The sequence below is a fragment of the Abrus precatorius genome, unplaced genomic scaffold (assembly GCF_003935025.1).
Source record: "Abrus precatorius isolate BTA unplaced genomic scaffold, Abrus_2018 Scaffold10, whole genome shotgun sequence".
Classification (NCBI taxonomy): domain Eukaryota; kingdom Viridiplantae; phylum Streptophyta; class Magnoliopsida; order Fabales; family Fabaceae; genus Abrus; species Abrus precatorius.
The window spans coordinates 18808493-18834333 of record NW_020874292.1 but is presented as its reverse complement, the minus strand read 5'-3'; the positions used below and the strand labels follow the sequence as shown (position 1 = coordinate 18834333).

General features: G+C 32.5%; 2 protein-coding genes and 1 pseudogene across 3 annotated transcripts; 2 read left to right on the top strand and 1 right to left on the bottom strand.

Moving 5' to 3' along the window:
* The first annotated feature begins 1128 nt into the window (after nt 1-1128).
* Nucleotides 1129-23874, top strand: LOC113846940 (zinc finger CCCH domain-containing protein 5). Of its 2 annotated transcripts, XM_027475721.1 has the most exons (9): nt 1129-1139; nt 13875-14514; nt 14585-14743; nt 14981-15100; nt 18093-18185; nt 21268-21384; nt 21838-21912; nt 22110-22318; nt 22974-23733. In XM_027475721.1, exons 2-9 carry the CDS (start codon nt 13951-13953, stop codon nt 23599-23601), a joined length of 1965 nt encoding a protein of 654 aa, XP_027331522.1. In that variant the 5' UTR covers nt 1129-1139; nt 13875-13950; the 3' UTR covers nt 23602-23733. The 2 variants fall into 2 exon arrangements, with proteins under 2 accessions (XP_027331522.1, XP_027331530.1); XM_027475729.1 differs by lacking the exons at nt 1129-1139; nt 14981-15100 and having other exon boundaries at nt 13866-14514; nt 22974-23874.
* Nucleotides 4645-8530, top strand: LOC113851989 (annotated as a pseudogene).
* A 1047-nt stretch (nt 23875-24921) lies between the features above and the next one.
* Nucleotides 24922-25353, bottom strand: LOC113853276. Its single transcript, XM_027483827.1, has one exon. It carries the CDS (start codon nt 25351-25353, stop codon nt 24922-24924), a length of 432 nt encoding a protein of 143 aa, XP_027339628.1.
* Between the last annotated feature and the right edge of the window lie 488 nt (nt 25354-25841).

Here is a 25841-nt window from a genome sequence, read left to right as displayed (position 1 = left end):
TACCCTTTAAGACTTCTGATTGCTATTGGTCATTGGCATTCTCATTTCATAGTACTTATGTTTTGAAATTTCTCCTTCCTTCTCCCACCCCAAAACCCTAAACCCAACATATTTCATTTCTGAGTGTTCCAAGTCAGGTACTTTCTTTTTATCCTATAAAATGAATGCAATTTATTTTTGAAATGAAAGTTCCAGTGTCATTCTTGTTTATGATACATGCAAACTACTCTGATACATGTATTTTCTATTTTCTAATGTGATAACAAACTAGATGTTTTGATTATTTCTTCCTCACTGTCATTTGGGTACCCAACATGTTGCTTCTGTATGCTGTTAAAATTGCTTAAGTCGCTTAACGTTGCTTAAGCAATTTGGTTATCATACATGAAATGCAAAATCGTTGTAACCGCTTAAGCGGATTTATTTAGCTTAAGCGAATAACATATATTCAGTAAATTATGCCACTGAAGTGAAATAACCTCTTAGGTTCATTTAGGATATCGACTGAACTATTTTTAATCTAAAACTCATGATTTTATTTCTTATTTTTATTTCAGCATAGCACCTAAGAAGTCAATTCCTCAAAGAAAAAGACAAAGACCTGAGGTTGGACAAGGTTCACATCAAAATGAAGAAGTTATGGATAACCAAGAGGCACTAGAAACACAAACACGTACATCAGTCTTATCATGGGATAGATTTAGGTTCAGAACTAGGGCAAAGGCTCAAAGATACATTCAATTGGAGCAATGAGAATTACTAACTAAGAGGAAAGTGGTATTAGACCAAGGAGAGTATGATGACTTTATGCAAGAAATTGTCAGAAGGAAATGGAAATATTTGGTAAATCTTCCCAACCAAATACATGAAATCATTGTAAAAGAATTTTACGCAAATGCATGACTGTTGATACCAGATAAGTCAGAGAAAAAGTCCTGAGTTTGTAGGCAAACAATTGCTTATGATAGGAAGGCTATTTCTGCACTTTTAGGCAATCCTATGACCTTACCAAAAGGAGAGCTTTGCCAATACCAACAACGTAGAAAGAGATTTTTAGGTTTTGTAGACCAGGAGGTAGCTAAAATCTTATGCTTCCCCAGGAAAACCTTTGAGACAAATGTTGCTAGAAAGGCAATGAGGTTCAAGAGACAAAGTTTAAACACTTTGTCACAAATCTGGACATTATTTCTCTTTGCCAACATAGCCCTAACCACACACACCTTAGATGTCCACATGCCTCGAGCATATCTGATTTATAGTTTCATGGAGAAGTTAACTGTAGACATAGCAACAATCATTTCAGATGAAATTCACCAATTTGTCATGTCCAACACCTCCACTACTGGAGCAACGACAAAGCCTTTAGGTTTCCCTGCTTTGGTTACTGTTCTATGTGCTTCACAAGGTGTTACTATTCCCGACTGCTCCAACCAAACAGTTAAATTGAGAAAACCTTTAAATTCTCAGTTCATTAGAAATTATTGCATTAATCCATTAGAGCATCCTAATCCAGTTTCTTCTCAGCCGACCTCATCTGCAGCACCTGCAGCACCACCACCACCAACTACACCATCCATGCCTCACATGCAAAATACAGATTCTACTATCATACACCATTTGACTCATATAGAACAATAAAACGCAACAAACAACCGAGCATACACGCAGATGAATGAGGCTTTTTATAAGTTAACTTTATTTAAAGAATTTCTTTTACATACTATTTGGATATATTCAATTTCTTTAACATAACCCTCATTTTGTTAATTCACAGGTTTACATTACACCAACATTATGGAGAGACTTCTGTTTTCCCTTAGCCTATACCTAAAACTTTTGCAACTATTGTATCCTGGCCTGAAGACAGCCCAACTTTCTCAACTGAACCCCAATTTGCAGAGGATGATATCATCCACCCAGAGGAGGGAGTTAACGAAGATATTCAGGGAAATTAAATAGTTGTTGAAGACCAAGCACAAGAACAATTTGGAAAGGATGAGGATAACGCTGCATACAACGAAGGACAATGTAATGAAGACTTCATTGACCAAGACTATGTGGTAGACATGATCAATCCATAATCCTAAAATTATTTATGGATGTATTTATTTTTAAATATTTCCTATTTTGTCATTGATTTAATTTTGTGTATATTTTCATTTTGAACAATTAGATTTCATTAATGGAATTGACTTAAGTTTTTATCCATGTTATGCTGGCAAAATCAATTGATATTTTGAAGTGTAGTGAATGATGGTATTTCTGTTGTTCTGGAATGGAATAGAATGGCTCAACCTCTTTTGTTTTTCAATAACCTATGTACTAAAGCTTATCCTTTTATGTACATTTCATTATGAACAATTGTGGACCATTAATGGAATAGACTCTTTATCCATATTTTTTTTTGCCACAATTAACTATTTCTGGATGAGTGAATTTGACTTTGATAAGCAATTTTGTAAAATTTTGACATGCTGTCAGTTTTTGCATAATCTTTCCAATTTATGCATAATTCGCCTAAGCCCTTATTTTTGCTTAAGTGATTATAAATTTGCTGCAACATCACAAATGTTGGCTTAAGCTATATAGTCATTCGCTTAAGCGACTCCTAATTAGTTTAAGCAAATTATGGGTCTGTGCATCAGTGCTCTATGTCCCAAATTCGTTTTATTTTAAATAAATTTGCTTGCATTTGCTTAAGCCAATAACGTCTTCGCTTAAGCGAATATAAAATAGCTTAAGCGAGTACTTATCCTGAAAGACATGACTCTTTGTTCCAAATTCGCTTAATATGAAACAAGATTCGCTTGAGCGAAATGAAGCGATTCCATAGTCGCTTAAGCGGTGATTTGTTGCTTAAGCGGATATTCTTGAACCTTCGCTTGGTCTTGCTTTGAAGTCAAGATTCTAGCAAAAATTCGCTTAAACCGTTGAAAAATCACTTAAACGAATTTGGACAAGACGCTCATGTTAGCGCTAGAATATGAGAGGATCAGGATCCATCAATTACACTTCTCAGCAAGCAATTGTTGGAGCCAACATTATTTCTCCCATTCAGAGTCTCGGTTACGTATAACGTTACTTCCTATCCTCTCTACCTTTTCTTTTCTATTTGCTACTTTTATTTATTTATGCTTCACGAAAGTAAATGTAATTTTTATATCCCTTAGTATTTTATTTAAAATAAAATATATTTATTATCTTTTTATAACAAATGAATAATAAAAAGAATGACGAACATCAAATAGAAAATGTTTTTGGGTATATTATTCTCTTAATAAATAATAAATGATTTTTTAGCCTTTCAAATTATAAATGTCACTATAATTTTTTTTTTGAAAAAATAATTTATTTTAATCTTTTTTATTATTTTTCCTATTGTATTGTATAAAAAATAAATATTATTTTGTGAAGTTAAGGATCAAATAAAATTTTTATAAATTGAAAAGCTAAAGTGATTTATATTCATAGTTTAAGATATTAAAAAAATATTTTCTATAAAAACATTTCTAGGTTAGCTATTACCGTACATTCTGCCTCCTAAACTTTATCATTTTACTTTAGTTTGCTGCTTATCTGCTTTGTGCCTTCCTGTCCACAATTTTCAATTACATTAAGGTCACGTTTGCTCACAATTTTCAATTACATTAAATTCATGTTTACTTACTTTATGGGCTCTAGAACACTGATGGAACAAATTCACACAAAGGATATAATTTTTCTTTTAAAATTATATATATATATATATATATTTTTTTCTTTTAATTTATTGATCCATGGTTAGAGTGTTGCTTCCGTATTTTCAAAGAGTTTAATTTTATGTGTAAAATTTATAGAGTATCAACAAATAGAGTAAAATTTAAAAATATAAATAAACATTTAATATTATAAAGAAAAATATTCATAATTAATTCATGCAAAATCTTAAAAACACATGTAAAAGTAAAAATATTTAAGATTACAAAAAAGATATATCTATATAAGAATTTAGATTTAAAAAATAAAATTAAGAATGGAGTATTTAGATATTAAGTTTTTCAAAACATATGTATATATTTTAGTTTAATATGTAAAGATTATTGATTTAAAAGTAATTGATATGAGAGTATTAGCATTTAGGAGGAAATAAAAATAGAAGTTGACGTAAAAAAATTAAAATAATTAATTTGAGAATATACATAATTGAAACTTGGAGGGAAAAGTAAGTTTGTAACATCTTAAAATAAACAAATGTTAACACATTATTTATCATTAGTTGATGATATTCATGTTTGACCAAGTTATGTAAGGGTGGATTGAAATGAAGTTAATTTTCACTAAAATGTTAACACATCACATTCGTGATAATTCAAATTGCTACCTTTCTTATTCTTTATCTTAATTAAAAAAATTATTCTGAACTTACATGCTCTTGGCATTGGTTCATGGTGGAGATGTCAAAGTATGGGAGATCGATTATTTCACACCTCTCTTTCTATGCTCATTTTATACTAGAAACTCTCTCTTCCATCAAAACTCATATCTTCACTTTGCATTTTAACCCACATATATGTAAGTAGAGTGTAAACTATAAATGAGTGTAAGAGACTCATTACCTACTGGTGGTATGTGTGTTCGAACTACGTAGTGCAATAGGAAGTGAAGATGGTTTATGTTCCAAGGACTGTGCATGTACATTTAAAAGAAATTTCTAGGCATCAACGAATTTCTCAACATTCAAGGTTTACTAATGCCAAGTCTTTATTGACTTTGATGATTAGACGTCTAGCTAGTCACGCATTTAACAAACAATTATTACGAAATATTACCTCATTATGCTCATTTTGCATCACTGGTTGCAGAATGATTGAGAACGATCTTTTCAATGAGGACTGGAGGTCCAGAACAAAGGTTGAGATATACCAGAATGTTGCCCTAAAGTGGAACCTTGCACTTCTAGTTGGTTTATTTACAGGGCTTGTTGGCTTCTTTAATAACCTTGGGGTTGAGAATATTGCTGGTTACAGGCTTTTACTCACCAACAATCTCATGCTCCAGCAAAAGTATGAACACATATTCTTATCGTTTATCAATCTCTACAACTTGAGTTTGCTACTTCTGATTTTCTGCCTCTTATATAATATCTTCTATTCCCTCTTCCCTTTCTCAAGTATATTTATAATTCTAATCTTTCTTAATTGTTTGCTTTAAACCATGCCCTGTTTCTATACTTAGGTATCATCACGCTTTGGCAATATATGTTGGCTGTAACATGAATTTCGCCATTGCTGCTGCAGCCCTATGTGCGTACATTGACCCTGCAGCAGCGGGGTCTGGCATACCTCAATGGCATAGACATACATAACATATTGGCTCCAAGTACCCTCTTTGTGAAGGTTACTTACTAACTCAACTCAACTTGATATTGATATAATGTCCGTGTCAATCTCATTCTCTTTTGCTCTTAATCAATTAAATCTCCATTCACATAATTTATCTTAAAAAAATGCTTACCTAGTAATGCAGAAAAAGAAATCCATTTACTGTGCTTCAAATTTCATCTGATCCGATAGTGAAGAAGTTTTCCTCTCCAAATGATGACCTGTGAGTCGTACATTTATGAGTTCTTACTCTGCCTTCATTTCGATTCTTACAGTTGATAGCTTTCGCTATGTAATAGAAACACTATCACCTGCCAATTGGGAAAATGAAAAAAGGCTAATAAGTGTACTTAATTATTTTTATGAAAGCATGTCTCCAGCATATCTCATCGTGCGTGATTTTCATTGCCATGGTACTATAATTTTCAATATCAATATTTTTTTAAAAAAACTTCGTTATATCTTTCTGTTTATCTTCTTAATATTTTTTTATTTTATAAAATAAATATTGACTAAAGGATATGTATTTATTATTATAAAAATACAAAATAAGAAAATTTAAAATTACTTTTTAATAGTGCTTTTAGAACGCTTATTAATTAGTATGGCATAAACTAAAATGGGTTACAATATTTTTATGATAATAATATTTTTTATCTCTATCATATTAGAACTCACATATAACATTTTTTTCTTTTATTTTTTTCTAAGTAGTAACAAAAAATAGTAGAGATAACATTCTCAACTAAAATCGATTAAGTTGATGGACTCTAGAGTTAATTTTAGCGTGAGACATGTAACAAGTTTTAATGAAAATAATGGCCAATCAAAAAAGAAACACACACGTGCACACCTACATAGACATTTTCTTCCAGAAGCTTTCCTTTGTTGACATTGACAAATTTTGATTTTTGTTTTTAAAGAAGATATATAGAAATTGGTTTGAACTGTGCAGATTTTGGGTTCACTTTTTGTGAGTTGCTGTGGGATTTGTTGTGGGGAAAGAAGGACCTATGGTACACACGGGTGCTTGCATAGCTAATTTACTAGGACAAGGTGGTTCTCGGAAATATCGAGTGACATGGAAATGGTTGAGATATTTTAAAAATGACCGAGATCGAAGGGATTTAATCACATGTGGTGCAGCTGCCGGTGTAGCTAGTGCCTTCCATGCCCCTGTTGGTGGTGTCCTTTTTGCACTTGCAGAGGTAGCTTTATGGTGGAGGAGTGCTCTTCTGTGGCGCACTTTCTTTACAACTGCTGTTGTAGCTGTGGTGCTTAGAGCTCTCGTACAGTTTTGTCAGGGAGGAAAATGTGGTCTCTCTGGTAAAGGAGGTCTCATAATGTTTGATGTTAATTCACCAAAGCCCATGTGTGCCACACTTGACCTCCTGCTAGTTGTATTTCTTGGAGTTAATGGAGGTCTTTTGGGAAGCATTTACAATTATCTGGTGGATAAGGTCCTTCACACTCACACCAATATAAATAGGTATGCCCAATGCATCAACGAACGTACTAGCAATGCTTTTGTAGCTATGACTATAAATAATCCTCTTCACATTGTTGTCTTCATAATTGGGACATAACGTACACTAGTTCGATGTCATATTGATCACTTGTTTTATAAAGAGTGATATGTTTATTTTTTGTATCGTGCACGTTTCTTCGACACTTGTACATACAAAGATTCAAATTTGTACAGCTGTTAATCGTGAGAGATTTTATGTACAAATTAAGACTTTCTTCCAAATCCGTTTGTTGTTTTTGACTGATTGGTGATTGCAGGAGACGAGCTACATTCAAAGTTGTACTTGTCGTGACCAGCTCCCTTTTGACCTCTAATATAATTCGACAAAGCAAGAACAGCAAAGCAAGTCCACGGAAAAAGGATAGCAAATCCGTTGCTATCCAAGTGTGTGCCTTGTCCAGAGATGGCGGATAAATGCATTAGGATTCTCATTACACTACAAGAATTTTCAGTGTCCACCTAACCACTACAATGACCTTGCCTCTCTCCTTTTTACTACTAATGACGACGCTATACGTAACCTATTCATTGCTGGTTCTGAAGACAAATTTCAGCTTTCTAGTGTTGTAATTTTCTTCGTGGCCATATACTTGCTTGGAATTATCACTTATGGCATTGCCATTCCCTCTGGCCTCTTTATTCCAGTCATACTTGCTGGAGCTTCATATGGGCGGCTGGCTGGGAGTCTCTTAACTCCATTCACTTCTCTTGATGCGGGTTTGTTTGCAGTCCTTGGAGCCGCATCTTTTCTTGGTGGCACCATGAGAACCACCATTTCTCTTTGCATCATACTCCTTGAGCTCACTAATGACCTTTTGTTGATCCCCTTGGTGACGCTAGTTCTCCTTATTTCCAAGTCTATGGCAGATTGTTTTAACAAAAGTGTCTACGATCAGATTATGGAGATTAAGGGGCTTCCTTTCTTGGAGCGACATGCAAAGCCATACATGAGGGAAGGGCACTTAGTTGCTGGCGATGTTGTTTCAAGTCCTTTGTTTACTTTTTCTGGGGTTGAAAAAGTGGGAAATATTGTGCATGTTTTAAAGATCACGCAACACCATGGCTTTCCTGTAATTGACAAGCCTCTTTTCTCAGATGCTGCTGAGTTGTGTGGATTGGTTTTGAGATCTCATCTGCTTGTACTTCTCAAACATAGGACATTCAAGAGACAGAGGGTCATGACCCATACGAGGATGTTTAAGGCCCGTGACTTTGCAAAGGCAGGTTTAGGGAAAGGTCTAAAGCTGGAGGATTTAGACATTTCGGAAGAGAAGATGGAAATGTTTGTTGATATCCATCCACTTACTAATACGTCACCCTACACAGTAATGGAAACAATGTCTCTTGCAAAAGCAGCTATTCTTTTTCGAGAGCTTGGCCTTAGGCACTTGCTGGTGGTGCCCAAGACGTCGGGAGTAAATTTCCTTTTATACTATCTTTGCAATTACCCTTATCTTGTTAATATTTATTTAATACTTAATAGTGATCCACATTAACATTTTTAGTTGCACTTTTTGTACAGAGGCCTCCAATTGTTGGGATCCTGACAAGGCATGATTTCATGCCCGACCATGTCTTTGGACTGTTCCCTCACTTGAACCCCCGCCAAGTAGACGAATCCATCACATTTTGCGTCCAATGACCTTTCATGAAATCTTAATGATCAACGATATTGTACAGCATCACTACATAGTCCCTTTATACTAGAGATTAAGCATAGGTCTTTACTGAATCCAGTTGTAGTTTTAGAGATGTGACAAATCAACAGAATGCATGTACACAAAAAAAGAAGTAAGATAAAAATTACTTTTTCAAAAGCTTTTAAATACGGTGAACTGTTGATTAAGATTAAATAGTTAAAAATAAAAGACAGAAAATTGATGATACAAGTTACTTTTAAAAATGATATATTAGTAATTTTTTTCTTTATTCTATTCCTTTTCTTGATTTTCTTCTTTTTTGTATTTCTTTTTTTCTTCTTCAACATTAATAAAAGAGCTATTTACCTAAAAAAGAAAAATATGAAAAGCACTAAAAAAATTAGAAGCATAAATTAATGTTGTGTCAACAAGTTCTCATCCTTGTTCACAAAAAGCTCATTTAGCTTGGACAAGGCCTAATTCATGATTGTCTGATAATAAAAGGATACATGTTAAAATATGATAAACATGAATTTATCAAGAATCCTTATTGAATGTGTTTATATTCTCTTTCTATTTTTGAAATAAAACAAAGTTTGCTTAAGAAAACTAGGATTTAGTTGGAAATTTGTGTCAAAAATTGCAACAAACTCATAGTCTTTCACATAATCACAACTTATAGCAAACTTGAGATTTCCAGCTTTATATCCAGTCCTAACTAAGCGATGCTGGTAGATTATGTTGATTACCTTTTGGCTCTATTTTGTGTTCTCGATCTTAATTAACCATTGTATGCTCTCATCATAACTCTTTACCCAGAAAAATATGCACCTTCAAAGTTCATAACGTTAAAATTAACATTCAAAATTTTTTGCTATTTTTTACATCAGTTCTTTACTGACGTAGAAAGTATATTTAAAAAAAAACAATAAAAAAAAACCTATGTAAAAGTAGCTACGCAAAATGAAAAAAAAGTTTTGCATCAATTTTCTGAAAGAAGTAATGTAGAAGTAGCTGTGTAAAAAAATAACTTTTTACATCAATTCTCTCTAGATAACTAATGTAGAAAGTTGTATATTTTTTTTTAAAAATATGTTCTGCATCAGTTTTATGAGAGAACCAATGTAGAAGTGTAAAAAAAATAACTTTCTACATCAGTTTTTTGAGAGAACTGATGTAGAAAATTGCATTTTTTAAATATATATATTATGTCTTTTTTATTTTTGCATTTTTCCAACCATGTTTTATCTTCTTAGCTTTGTCAAAGCCCTTTCTGGTGAGATTTTTCTATCATATCTCAATGTGTTTTTTGTTATGTAGATTAAAACCCATTTTCAATTGATAGGGCTCTGCATGTGATTTAGAGGAAATGTTGGAGGAAGCCACATGAGAGAATAAGGAAAGACCACATGCTAAGTTTCAATTTTGGCATTAGCTACAACAACTTTTTTCTTCTACAAAAAACAAGGTTTTTATAAGCAAATTGCAGAATAAATAAACAAACTGAATAAAATGACTATCAGGAGCAAGATAAACAAGAAAGATAAAGAAATATCCAATGAAAGGGATTAAGAAAACTCATTTTCGGGTGAGATTTCATCTGATTTGAGAGTTTTTTTTTTCAAAAAAATATATATCACTATTAAACCTTGGTTAATTTTATTCAACTAATTTCAAAGTTTTGATAAAAAAAAATTGAGAATGAAGGAGGTTGAGACGAAAGGAGAGAGATAAAAATGGTAGAGTTGTGTAAAGATGCCCTTTCAGAATACAAAATGTTAGTTTTACTTTATTATCTCTCTTCATCTACCTCACTCATAACTTCTCTCAGCTTTTGTTAACCTTTTCAACTTTTAATCTTAGCCATTCATTTTTAAACTTCTCCAATCAACGACTCAGCCTCAATATGAATCGCCTATGCATTGCTTTCAAACCAACACACTTATTATAAAAGAAGGGAGGATATTAAAATTCACCAAACACTGTAACTAATTTGGACAAAGAACTTAATTGAATTAAGTGTTCTATATAACTTAGCTACTTAGGTGTATGTACTACGGATCATACTCACACTTGCGCACATAGAAAGAGTGAAAATTGAGATGTTGCAAAATATCTTAAAATGGAAATATAATTTTTATAAAACACAAAAATATGATACTCATTTCAAAATAGCTTGTAAAAACATTTTAGTCAACTTGATGAGGAATTTAAATGTAAAATGCTCAATGCTCAATAATAGCTTAGTTGTTCAAATGTATGTATCGCAGAGCATACATGCATTTATATACATGCAATAGTTGAAAATTGAGTTATTACAATGAGGCTCAACGCTAGGAAAATAACTTGCCACCTTTTCTTAATTATATATTTAAAACAATTCATATTGTCTTTTTAGTGATTAAATTTGCACTTTCTTGATCTTTTCACTATAATTGTAACATTTTTTCAAAATATCTCATGCCTTCTTAGCTATGGTTGCTACAATAATCTTTTCAAAATAAGCAACATCTAAGCATTGATAAATAGAAAACAAAGCTTTCCACTCTTTCTCCCTTACTTCCATGAAATCGGTATACATAGGAAAGCATGATCTCACAGAAGAGTTACTTAAATGTAAATGTATGTTTTGGGTGGTAAGTATCAAGATCAAATGACTTCATTCAAAGTTTATAGTCAATGAATCTCTTAAAACAACTATTTAATTTATATTATATATAATTATGCATTAATCATAGTTTTTATGTTTTTTTCTCCATAAAGTATCATAAGCAAACAAATAATGATGACTGTGCATATTATGTGTGTCTCTTTATTGAAGATGCTTTACACTATGGACAAATTACAATCCCAAATAATGTAAAAGGACTCTATATTCAAAATCTTCATATATCATTTCTATTTGTTCTAGTTAAATATCTACCAATTTAGATTAATATGCATATCTGTACCGTAGATATTTAAAGGACACGTTAAGCACAATAGATTCTTAGTGCTTTTTTTAACAAGACCTAGTTATATTTATAAATACTGAAGGCAAAAGTGTATAGATCGTTGAGCTTTTTTTTATTGTGATTCTCTGTAATTGTAATTTTTAAAGATGCATTTTTTATGTATTAATATTATGATACTTTGGGTAGATATTCGTATGTTCCAAAATTGATTTGATTTCTGATTGATAAATGTAATATGCATGTGATTTGAAATTCAAGTATATTAAACTATTTTACATTTTTATTCTGTTTACACTGTTTCTGAATAATATATGGTTTATTAGGTATGTCAAAAATTAGAATAATGTCAATTTTACTAAGATCTTAACAAAATTTTTCTAAACTTAAGAGAGCGGTTCACCAAAAATTGTTCTCAAATGTTGATTTTTAAGAGCGATTAAAAAATGACTACTCTCAAAAGTGGACTTTGAAGTGTGATTAATATGAAATTGCTTTGAAAAGTGCGAGATAATAGAGCGGATGTGTTTGAATCACTCTCTTTGTAAAAGCTTCTGAGAGCAGTTCCATAAGAACCACTCTCTTATCTTAACTTTAGAGAGCGGTTGTGCGCCTAACCGCTCGTTGCTGAAGTATTAAGTTTAGAAAGTCGTTATTTAATTATTTTCTTAGATGCAAGACATTGAATAACGCAGGATTTTAGAACACTAATAACCACTCTCTTAATTTAGACAAAACTGTTCTTAGATCTTATTTTTAACTAGTATCTTTGGTATGTTAAAAAAATATTTTCTATATATTTTTGTCTCTACTTTTTATGAGTCACTTCTTCAAGCTTAATTCTAATGATTGTATTTAGTCATAAATATAATCTTTAAAATCTTTGATTATTAATAATCATAGATATAAAATCTTTAACATTGTATAATTATATTTTTAATTATTAAATTGATAAATATTAAATATTTTATATTTTTTAAATAATTTATGTATAAAAAATTTTATTTAATAATACCCTGTAAATTAGGAGGATTATTAAGAAAATTTATAAAAAAATATTACAAAAATCTTATACTTAAATATTCAAAATAAAATGAGAATACATAGAATCTATATTTTGGGTTCACTCTTTTACGGTATGATTGTTTTTAAGTTATAATTTAATATCATTGACATTATATTTAATAAATTTATTGAGCAAGTTAACAGTTATATAAGAAAATAAGTTTTTTTTTATTAATATAATAACATTTTTACATTTACTGTAATTATATATTTTTAGTGTTTAAAAATTATATATAACAATAGATTGATAATGATATATCTGTAGAATATAAAAAATTTATATCAACATAATTATTATATTCTATGCATACATCATTTATATTCTTTTAAATTTTTAAAATAATAATCTCTCTATTAAAATTTTAATCCTTCTGATTTATAATAATATTTTTTCATCCATAAAATTTTTTAGAAAAAAATGGTTGTTAAAAGACTAAAAAAAAAGAGTATTCTAAAAATTTTAAATGTTAAATCAAATGATTTTTTCTTCTAGGTAAATAATAGTCGAGATTGAATCCTTTTGTAGTTTGATCTTTTATAAATATATTTGTTTAGTTTTAAAACTAATAATTTTAATCACAGTTCTTTTATTTTTTTTAGCTTATGGAAAAAATATTGAATTATTTTTAATTTTTTAATTTTTTGCGTTTACAAAAAATTTAATACATAACAATTGAAAATCTGCTGCATCCATACATCAATACTTTACAATCAAGATATGATTTTTTTAAGCTTAATTTTAGTGAATTGAAAGTTTAGAAATTTTTATGCAATCAATTAATTTTTACACTATAAATTAGAGTATTATATCTAAGTAACTGAAGTATCTAATAAAATTATTTTTTTTACAATGTTTTATTTATATTAAAATTATTTAAAATGACATGTAAATTATAGTTTTTTTTTATTATAATGGTTTTATTATTTATTATTGTTTATTAATTTTATTCTAATTTTTATAAATAAAATTTTTTATTTAAATTTATTTTATTATCTTATATAAATGTTTAAATTTTTTTGTGAATCTCTATCTTTATTATTTTGTATCAACTTTTATTTTTTTAAAATATCTTTGTTTATATAAAATTTATAATATTTAATATGTAAATTTAATTATTTTAAAATAAGTTATATTTTAAAATAATTATAAAATTATTAAATATTTATTACTTTGATACATATCATATGCAATTGAAAAATTAAATTAATTATGTTGAAAATATTTTGGCAGCTGTAAAAGAATTGACGAGGAAGGAAATTTTCAATTTATTGAATTTCAAGCTTAAGAAATATAAACTGAATAATGGGCTGTAGAAAAGAGAAGCACAAGGCCACGAGAATGGTCTGATAATAACCCGTGTGTATATATTACTAGAGGAAGTAGTCTGCTGAGACTTTAGACAGAAATGGAAGAGAAGTGGGGTGAAGGTACGAGAATGAGTATAAATCGAAAGGAGAAGCGGAAGGCAATGAAGAAAATGAAGCGGAAGCAACTGAGGAAGGAAGCAGCGGAGAGGGAGCGGCGGGAGGAGGAGGAGCGTCTCAACGATCCCGGGGAGCAGAGGCGGTTGCAGTTGCTGGAGCAGGAAGAGGCTGAGAGAATGGAAAGGGACAGGATCCAATTCGAGGAGAGAGAGAGGGCTTGGATGGAGATGATCGACCAACAACAGCTTCAGCAGCAACAACAATCCCATTCCAACGAGAGAGAGGACCAAATTGATGATGACGAATATGAATATGTTGAGGAAGAAGGGCCTCCACAGATTATTTGGCAAGGAAACGAGATCATCCTCAAGAAGAAACAAATCAGAGTTAGGGTTAGGGACAGGGACAGGGACAAGGACAAGGACAAGGATGAGTATGAGGATGAGTATAGACCTACATCCAATCCCTTTCCCCCAGAATCGCCCGCTCAGGCTCAGATGCTGGAGAATGTTGCTCAACAAGTTCCCAATTTCGGAACCGAACAGGTATTTTCTCTTCTCTTCTCACTCGTGTCGTGCCTCTTTAACATAACATCATCTATTTTCTGCATGCCAGGATAAAGCTCATTGCCCTTTTCATCTAAAAACCGGAGCATGTCGTTTTGGTCTACGCTGTAGCAGAGTCCATTTTTACCCTGACAAGTCCTGCACCCTTCTCATGAAAAACATGTACAACGGTCCAGGCCTTTCTTGGGAGCAAGATGAGGGCCTTGAGGTCTGTTCATGCTACTTCACTGTATCCTCATTATTTCTGCTGTGCTTCATTTGTCAATTTAATAAATAATAGTAATAAACAAGAAATCCAAATCAAGGTAATCCTATTCTTTCTGTGGTTCGTGTTCAACATTTCTACTTGTTGCTTCCTCTTCCTCCTTACATCTCACGTACAGGATGTTGGTACCGTTTGTTTGCCTTAAATTCATTTTTCTTGATTACATAATTCTTCGTGCAGTTGCTTCATCTGATTCTTGTCCTTGTGAAAGGAGTCTGTTCAATTCAATTCTTTGACTTAATAATAACCAGAGAATCATTGCAACATTCATTTTGGTGGAGACTCATGGTTTTGGTCTTGGTTGGTTGAAGTTAAAGATATTAGCTGTTGTATCCTGCTTGCTGAGCTTGGGAATAAGCTATTGATATTGATCCCCCCTCTTTGTTTGTTACTTGGTCATTCTATTTCTTTTAATTTGCTTGGTTTAACTTTTATTATTTTTTTTTCTTTTCCTTCATTTTTATTTACTATCTGAGTCCCACAATACCATTATCATCATACTTTTGTGACATTTTTATTTATTTTTCCATGTGAGAGGGGAGGATTATTTCTTTCCATGATGTTTCAATTAATATTATGTCAGCATAATTTTTTAAAGTAGATTCCATAATTAGAGTGAATATTTAAAAGAAACTCTACTTTTTCTGATCATTGTCACAACTTCCAAAATCTTCTACACTAATAATATACATGTTCATGCTCCTTAACCATAAGTAGTTGTCAGGCATTATCCAAGTCTTGGCTTATGGAGCTATGTTGCAGACTAATGATCATGACCTTCAAAGGGTTTGAGGTTGCAGCAGCAAGATCTTAAAAATGTTAATGCAGTTAGTGATCCTTAAAATTCATTGCTATTGTGATTTTTTTTTCCTGCAGAGGGAGGGAGGGTTTTACACAGTTTTTTTTGTCATGTTTTGGCTACTATGCCAAAGATTATATCCATAAAGCCTCTGTAGTCAAATCATGCTGTGGGCTCTGTTTTCACTTTTTATAGGTTCTTGTGTAATTAGATGGAAATATTCTAGATAGATTTTCATTTAGATTTTGAACGTCTCATATTGCACTTCATGTTTGATGGCACATTTGAAGGGTTATATTATATATATCACCATTTTATATTGATCCTGATACCTTATATATTTCATTATGAACCATAAAATTCCAGACTCATTAAATTCCAGACTTTTACTGGACACAACACTTAATTGAACTTGTTATTTAAAACTCTTGTAAAGTAATGCCCTTAAATATAATTTTTAACTGCATTAATTTTCATCAAAAGGTATTATTTTCAAGACAAATTAAAATAATTTTAAAAATCATTACAAATTTCCATACTATACAACTAACACATTTTTAGTTAAAGTTACTTAAAAAAAAAAAAACAATACAATAGTAAGATGCATTAATTCATCATCAGAATCATTAGTTTACTAGCTTAAAGGCTGCCTAGTAAAACCTTAATGGGAACTAAGAGCAGTGGACCCCTAATTTCATCCTAGTTAAATAAACTGGTTTAGAGAGTACTTATCAAAGTCATCTGAAATGATTGCATCAACATGTCACTTTAGATGAAACTAGTATTCTAGTTGCTTGTAATATATGCTAAGCTTCAGGTTTGTCTATGGGCTTAGGGGTAGTGTGCAAATTATATTCAGAGGTTTTGGAGATAAGAATGAAGGGAAAAAATTAGGCAGAATTTTCCTGTTTTCATTGGATTGGAGTATTTGGTTGGAGTGAAGTGTTGGGATGTATATATATGTATGTACATATATGTCTTTTTTTAAATAAAAATAAGATGAATAAATATTGATTGTTAGATTTTATTAGAAATGGTCTACATCAATGTTATCAATGGCGGATGGCAGGTCATGGCGGAAACCCAAAAAACTGCCATAAAACTGTGGCGGACACCATGGCGGGTTATGGTGGCTATAATAAATATATAAAAAAGATTTTATATATATGTAATAAAAAATTATAGGAAAAAAAATTAACTCAAAACACAAGTAGCTTCATCCATAATTCAATACAAAAATAAACATTTTTAAATTTTTTTGTTATGTTATCTTTTCTTCCGCCATTCTGTTTAGGGTTCCAATAAAAATGTTTACTTTTCTTTTCTGTCCCACAGTTTTTAGGGTTTTATAACAGTAAAAAGACTTTTTCCCTTTAAAAAAATTTAGCTTTCTGTTTTTTTCCTATGTTTTAAGTTTTTTTAAGGGTAAAATAGTCTTATCACACTACTTCCCTAACCCTTTTTTCTTTCTCCACTTCTGTTCGAGCTATCTTCTCCAATATCCATCTCTCTCTCTCTCTTAGTGGGCCGTCTCTATCTTTGGTTTGGGGTGGCTCCCTTCCCTCATTTGGAGGACTAGTTGCTGGAAATAGAAGTTGAAGTCATCGGAGATGGAGGACTAGTCACCGGAGATGAAGAACAGAACAATCGAACCCAGCAAAACAAATAACAGATTAAAGATGAGTGTAGAACGATGTCGGAGACGAGCAAAGATGAGAAAGATGAGAGAAGAGAGAGATCTAAGATGAGGGGGAAGAGTTTTTGAGTGACGAAGAGGTAAGGTTTTCTTGCGCTAGTCAGCCTTTGGACCGGGTCGGGTTTGGGCCCAAACCACGCAAATCGCCATTTTTCAAGGTTTTCCGCCGTGGCTATTGTTACCGCCGTGCACGTAATGGTCGCCATGACGCCGCCACGCAGAAACGCCATAAAACGGAAGCGGTGTAATGGCGGGATTAAAAACCGCCATTGCAATCCGCCATGGCCACCATTTAACAACACTGGTCTACATTAAAACAAACTAGTCATGTGAGTTTTGAAAAGGGAATATGACTTTTTAAAGTGATTACACAATATGTAAAAGCTTTTAACCTTAACCATCCATATATGAATGTGTGGCTCACATTTTCTCTTCACTCATAAAAATGACTGTCATTAGATATATCCTCTATGTGTGTGTGTGTGTTCTATTTAACAGAATGTTGGGTTGAAAGTTTTTATTATATTTGTGCAGTCTTCAAAATTTCATATAATAGTTTAAAAATTAGTTTATGCTTCATTATACAACTTTATTTTATTGCATAATTCAAGTGAAAGTCTATTATAAGATTACTTATAAATGATCAATTTATCTAAATTGTGAATGTGCATGATCATAAAGATAATATCATATGATTTAATGGTTAGACTTGCATTTTACAAAAAATGATTAAATATTATGAGCAATGCAAGATATTATATCGAATACTGAACTTTCTTGTTTAACCCCTTTGTCAGTATACAGATGAAGAGGTTGAACGTTGTTTTGAAGAATTTTATGAGGATGTTCACACGGAGTTCCTGAAATTTGGAGAAATTGTGAACTTTAAGGTTCTTTTTTACTACTATGTCTATGTGTCTATGTAAGTTTTGCTTAAAAATATTTTTTATTATGAAATTTTGACCGCATTTCTCAAATAATTGTGGCGGTTAAGAAACTTGGCCCTAACTTACTCTCAAAAGCTAACTCATAGGAAGAGGACTACTCTAACCCTTATAAGAAGTATTCTAGCTCTATTCCTAACAAATGTTGGACATCTTACTACCCCCTTCACGTCCAGGATTGGATATCTATGGGCAGTCCAACATTCAAACTGGATAGATTTTGATACCATGTTAAGAAAAGTGAATAAGAAACATAGGGAGAATCCGTGTGTTTTGACTACACACTAGAATATATATTTATAATAGGAACTATTGATACAGAATAAGAAATTACTATAATTACAAAAATATTAATTTCCCTATTTATAATATTACTATAATTATATAATTCCAGCACTCTCCCTCAAGTAGAACATATAAATCATATGCACTAAGCTTGTTGCATATATAACTAGTTTGAGGACCTCTTAAAGATTTGGTATAAACATCTGCTAGTTAATCATGAGAATTTACAAAGCTAGTAATAATGCCTATAGATAAAATTTTCTCTAATGAAGTGACAGTCTATCTCAATGTGTTTAGTTTTGTTATGGAAAACTAGATTTGACGCAATATGTAAAGCTCCCTGATTATTACAAATAAGTGTCATCTCTCTAACTTCTCCAAATCTCAATTCTTTAAGTAGTTGTTTAAGGCATATAAGTTCAATATTCTGCTTCTACACTAGACCTTGCAAGTACACTTTCTTGTTTGCTTTTCTAGGAAATTAGATTTCCACCAATAAGGATGCAGATGTAGATCTCCTATCACTAGGTGATCCTTCCCAACTTGCATTTGAATACCCCAGAACATGAGTATGTCCTTTATCTTCATATAAGAGACCTTTTCTTGGAGCTCCTTTAATATATTTCAAAATGCGAATTACTGCATCCTAATGTCCATCACAAGAAGAGTTAAGGAATTGACTCACTACATTGATTCAAAAGAGATGTTTGGACGAGTAACTGTCAGATAGTTAAATTTTCCAACAAGTCTCTTATATCTTTCTGGATCTGAAAGTGGCTTTCCCTAACTTAGTAGAAGTTTGGTATTAAGATCAATAGGAGTATCAACATGTTTGGCCCCCACCAATCCTGTTTCCTCTAGGTTATTCATTGCATATTTTCTTTGGGAAATCACACCACCATTGTTAGATTGTGCCATCTTAATCCTCAAAAAGTATCAAAATCTATCAAGATCTTTTGTTTGAAAGTGCTGACAAAGGTGTTGCTTTATTTGTTCAATGCCATGATGATCACTTCCTATAATGACAACGTCATCTATATATACAATTAAGTAAATACAACCTGAGGTTGAATGACAATGAAAAATAGAGTGATTTGCTTTACTTTGAGTCGTGCTAGATTGTTGAACCACCATGCTGAATCTGCAAAACCATGCCCTTGGAGATTGTTTGAGACCATAAAGGGATTTCCGAAGACAACAAACAAATCCTGAACTCTCTCTCTCTCTGAAAAACAAAATTAGGAGGTTGCTCCATACAAACTTATTCAAGATCACCATGAAGGAAAACATTCTAGATATCAAGCTGAAAAAGAGGCCAGTGACAAATAGTAGCCATAGACATGAGTAGGCGGACATATGTCATTTGGCTAATAGGGAGAAAGTGTTACTGTAGTCCAAACCAAATATTTGTGTATAACCTTTGGCCACCAAATGGGCCTTAAGGTGATTAATCTTACCATTAGAACCAACCTTGACTGTTTATATCCACTTGCAACTAACAAGAGACTTTTCAGGAGGAAGAGAAACAAGGTCCCAAGTATCACTATTCTAAAGAGCACACATCTCATCAATCATCACTTATTTCCAACCGTGATGTGAGAGAGCATCACTTGTGGACTGAGGAATAGAAATAGATGACAAGGAAGACAAACAAGTATAATGGGAAGAGGACAACCAATGATAACTCAAAGAAACATAATGAGGAGAGAAATTATGAGTAGAGCGTATACTTTTACAAAAAGCAATGGAAATTTCAGTTTTAGGAGGCAAGCTCGGAGGAGAGATGGTGAGTGGCACCAGAAGCAAGTCAAAAATCGGACCTGCAGACATTGGCGGTACAGAGAGGGGCTGGGGGTAAAGAAAGGAGGAGACTCGGAGACTAAAACAAGAGGATTGGGTGTAAAGAAAGGAACAAATTCAAAGAAGGTGACATTAGCCAAAATTAAATAGCAATGAAGAGCTAAAGAGTAACACTTATAACTTTTCTAAGACCTAATGTAACCTAGAAAAACACATTTGTGAGAGCATGGTGAGAGTTTATAAAGCCCAGGACTAAGGTCATGAACAAAGCTGGCGGACTCAAAGACACGAGGGGGTAAAGGTTGAAGGGACTGGTGAGGGTATAAAATAGAGTAAGGGACGTGGTTTTGAAGAACTGAGGATGACATTCTATTAGCAGGAGGAGGGACATCTTAACAGTGGCATTAGTTCATATTAAGTTGTTAACTAAGTTTTCAATACTTTAAATAGAAACTTTGATGTTCAGTTTTAGGTACAAGCTGCTATATAATTAAATTAAAATACTATATAATTTTAGATACACATAGGAGCCGCTCTCCAACACAATATTGTTATTCTATTGACAACTGTATTTGAACTCCCAGAATTTTTTTTTACAAAAATTCGTGTGTCTGTATAAAGAAAATGACAAGACACTGCAAGATACAACAACTATATAAAGAAAATGCTAGAGTAAAATCTACATTTGACTTTGTGCTATCCAGTTGTAGAAGTCTAGGAGCATTCTGCTATCCCAGATTGATAATTAAAAACTGAACCAAAAAAAAGGATGTGACTTTTTTTGTAACGCAATAGACCAATATTTTAGAAACCAAAATGGTAGCATGTTTGATTTGTGAAGACACCAATTTCAAAGTCTGGAGTTATTGATTTCTCTGTCTCCTACTTATACAATTTCTTGCATCACAGGGTACTAATCCTATTATCTATATATCCCTGTCAGGTGTGTAAAAATGGTTCATTTCACTTGCGAGGAAATGTCTATGTACAGTATAAATTGTTGGATTCTGCTCTGCTTGCTTATAACTCTGTTAATGGTCGCTACTTTGCTGGGAAACAGGTATTGCATTCCTATGTCTTATTTGTACTAGATGAATATATTGAATGTTGCAAGTATGGCTGTATGAATTTCATGAAAGCTCAAGTATGATCGTAATTTGGGTGCCTTGGGATATTTACTTGAGACTTCATTCATTCTTTGTTGAATAACTGATCAATTTCTTGGTTCTGCATTAATATCCTTTAACGTCTGTTATATCCATGGAAAGCCTGTAAAAACTATTGATACAAAACTGTTCAATGGTAGAGCATATTTAGGTTGGAATGACTGAATGAGGCAGAGAATTCAGCTCTGTACTGAAAGGTCATGTCAAATTTTTAAGTTTAGAGCAAGTTTCTCTTAAGGATGGCTGTTTTGGTTGGTAGATAGGAAATTTAGGATTTACAATCAAGTGCAGAAGACGTGAATTGCTTGACATTGTTCATATGTTTATCTGGCTATGGTTTATGGCAGGTAAGTTGTCAATTTGTTAATTTGACGAGGTGGAAGGTTGCCATATGTGGCGAATATATGAAATCAGGTTTCAAGGTATATGATTGTATTATTGACTACTATATTTATTTTTGTTTTTGGATACAAACCAAATGCGGGTTTAGTCTGTGCAAACCGTATGAACTCTTGTTTGTTTCAACTGAAGCTTTTAACTTTGAATAAGATGTTAGAAAATTTTATGAATTGATGAATTATGCTCATGATGCTGTTCCTTTGCTTTTGCATCTCAACAGACTTGTTCACGTGGAACAGCATGCAATTTTATCCACTGTTTTCCTAATCCTGGTGGAGACTATGAATGGGCAGATTCTGACAAACCCCCCCCACGGTACTGGGTAAAAAAGATGGTCGCTTTATTTGGTTATTCTGATGATTATGAGACTTTAAAGGAGCAGGGGAATTTGAGTTTGCCAAAAAACACCTCAAAAACAGATTCTGACAGGTGTGCTTTAACTTTATTGATCTCATTCCAAGACATGCAATTGATTAAATATTGGTCACTGGACAAATTGATAACCTATGCAAATAATTGTAAATTAAAAAAAAAATTGTGGTAAATTTTATCATGATGGAGGAACGGGTTGATTGTTTATGATGTTGTAAAGGTTGAAGGCTTAAAAGCAGACAGGATACTACTAATTTAATGTATTTATAGATCATCCAAAAGACCAAGGCCAAGAATCTTCTAGCAAAAATGTTGGGTGAACATGTTTATCAGATCCCTGGTGGGCTGGCAACTATGATTTTTACAAGATGCTCACAATTCTGAATTGGTTTTTAGTCTTCAAACAAATAACAAACTCCAATGGAGGAAATGAGGAATTACCTAAAACTCCTATTAGACACTAGAATTTGGTTTTTGAATACTACACTATATAGCTTTGTCCCTTGCTGGATTAAGGGAGATAACTTCAGTTTTGTGGCTGATGAAATTGTTGATGTTAAGAAAATATAACTTGGAATAGTTTTCTTCAGATGGAAGTTCATTGTTCAGTTTGTTTTTTCTTTAACGTATTTTGTTTAGTTATGTCAATATTTCACATATTTTTTGCATGTGAACTTGTACTTGTTCTTAACAGTATCATAATCTTTTACAGGTATCACTCAAGAAGATTGAGATCTAGGGAGATGGATCAGTTAAATTGTGGTCGTTCTGGTAGAAGAAAACAAGAAGACAAAAAAACGCGAAGAACTCCAGATGAGGAATGGAATGCCAACTTTGATTTTGACGGGGAAAGGTTAGAAAAAGAGGAAAACAGGGAAAAGCACCATGAACTCACTAGGAATAGCTCATTTAACAGGAACAAGGATGACAATGGTCGAAGCTATGAAGAGGATTCTGATGTGGATTGGGATACTAGGGAGAATGAAAAACAGCATGGCAGAGAAGGAAAAAACTCGAGAAAGTGGAAGAGAGATAGTAGGGACTGGATTTATGAGGTTGAATCAGATGGGGAGAGAGATAGAAAAAGGCATCACATTGGCAAAAGAAAAAGCTCAAGACATCAGAGTGGCAATGATTCTGACTCTGACAACAATTTGCTTGATAGAGAGATGGAAAGACAACATGGTTACTGTAGGAAAAGCTTGAGACACAGAAGATCTGGTCTTCAGGATGACTATAAATACTTAGAAAATGAAAATGAGAAAGTTGATGGAGGTTGGTCTCAGAGGCAGAGTGACAAACGAGAACATCGTCACAAAAAGAAGAGATCAAGGGGTTAAAAGAAATTGACTCTGTCAATGAAGATACCAAAAAATGTGAAGTTAGAAACGCAAGAGTGTGGTCTAGTTAGAACTGAAGCGGGTATGGCATCATAGCAACAAAGGAAGACAAGCTCTTGTAACGTGTTGTAGTTAATATTGGTGGAAATTTGTTTAGCAATGGCTAAGAAAAGGATTGTAACGTCAGAAAATAGTTGCAGACTGATGAATTTTGTGTCAGTGTTTTGATGTTACTGGGTGTTTCCTAATGGTTCATGAAAAGATTTTTAACGTCTCATTTTCTCTCCTTTTTTTTCCTACTTACGAGAGAGAGAAAAAGGAATACAAAATACCTAGTGAAAGAAAGTGACAGAACTTTTGAATTAGTACAAAATTACTCAATAGAACTTTTGAATTTTATTAAGAAAACCTTGATTTCCAAATCAATTTAATAGAAATAGTGATTTATAATCGGGTGAAGAAAATACAACTAATTACCCCGAGTTATTTGAGAGAACTCCACTCTTATCAATTACCAATGACAAAAAAAAAAAAACTTTATTCTTCGTATGATTATTTATAATGGTAACTAATACAAAATTATAATTGTCATAATTACTTAAATAGTTAGAGCATGATTGATTTCATTTTGAAAATAGTTTTTAGTTTTTAAACAGTAATGTTTTTCTTGCATTAGAAGCCCATTCATCTCCATTATCGAACCTTCTCTCTATAACTCACTATGTTGAAAAGCCACAAGATACGATCAACTTCCAGACATCGTGTTCAAACTGTACCCATGACTCTGGTACTGAACAATACTCACTACTGAGTGCACGCCAATCACATGAATTCAGATAAATCTAATTAAAGCTTGTTTGACCAAATATCCCACATATCAGTTTTAACAAGCCAATCAAAATAAACTTGATTTATTTAAATTAAAGCAGAAACTAAAGCAATACACATGAATTCCGGTAAATCTAATTAAAGCTTGTTTGACCAAATATCCAACATATCAGTTTTAACAAGCCAATCAAAATAAACTTGATTTATTGAAATTAAGCAAACTTTAGAACCAGGCTTTACTTAAAATGAAAAAGATCAATCCAACGAGTGAAACGAACCCACCTGCATTTGAGTTTCGATGTTCTACAACTGGAGGATGGAACATTGTAATATAACTATTACATCCTTTAACTTTACACTAGTTCGAATTTCTATATTTTTACTCCGAACACATAAAGAAGCTAAAATTTTCGGAGGTACATAAAAATATTAGAGAGGAGAGAGAGAATAAATGGGGAGAAGATGAGTCACGAAAAGGGTAATTGAATCAAATCAAACTACTTCGCGAATGTGAAAACATGGACATAAGCAGCGAAACAAATAAGAACCAAAACTGAAAACACATCCAAATTGGCCAGTTGATCTCTGTCTTCTACTTGTCTGAATAACCGGGACTGGAATGCCATAAACAGGTTCTGAAACTGATACCATATATTGCTGATATGATGAATTTGAGCTGCGGCTAACAGGGTTGGAGTATGTAGCAATATCTTGTGGTTCAGTCACTTCCCGGGATGGCAAGAATGTCCCATAATTGTTTTCAGCTTCAAGCCATGAAGATGAAGGTAAAGGTGGAGCTGAGGGCTGAGCAGTAGATGGAGAGCAAGAGCAGCAACGGTGAGGAGGATGCTCAAGGGTCTTTTTCTTCTTTTTCTTTTTGGGCCATAACTTGAGTTTCTTCACAGCTTTGATTACGTTTTTCATGAGGTTTCAAATGATAGAAGATATGGCATGGCTTAAGCCGTTGTTGCATATATATGTGAATGTCAAATATGCATTTACAAGTCTTTGAAAAGAGATATACCGTTAATAGGAGGAGCGCGCTTAGTAGACATTTTCCTTAGAATTTGAATATTTGACCGTTATCTATCCTCTACTTTTCTAGATCTTATAGCTCAAGCTACATGGACATCTCATCAAGTAAATGGATTCTCATTTACTGTAATGATTTCCCTCGTCTTAGTCAAACATTCATCTTTTTTATTCCAGCTTGAGTTAGGAATGGGCTAAATAAATTGCCTCAAAAGTCTATTAAATATAAAAAATTAAGGTTTGATTTCATAAATAAAGCTTTAATATTAAGCTTAGACAAAATTTTAGACCTAATTTAAGTAAGACATATATTTGAATATTTAAAATATTTAAAAACTTGATTCACTCATCTCCTAAAGTTTCCTTTAAAGCCATAAAAG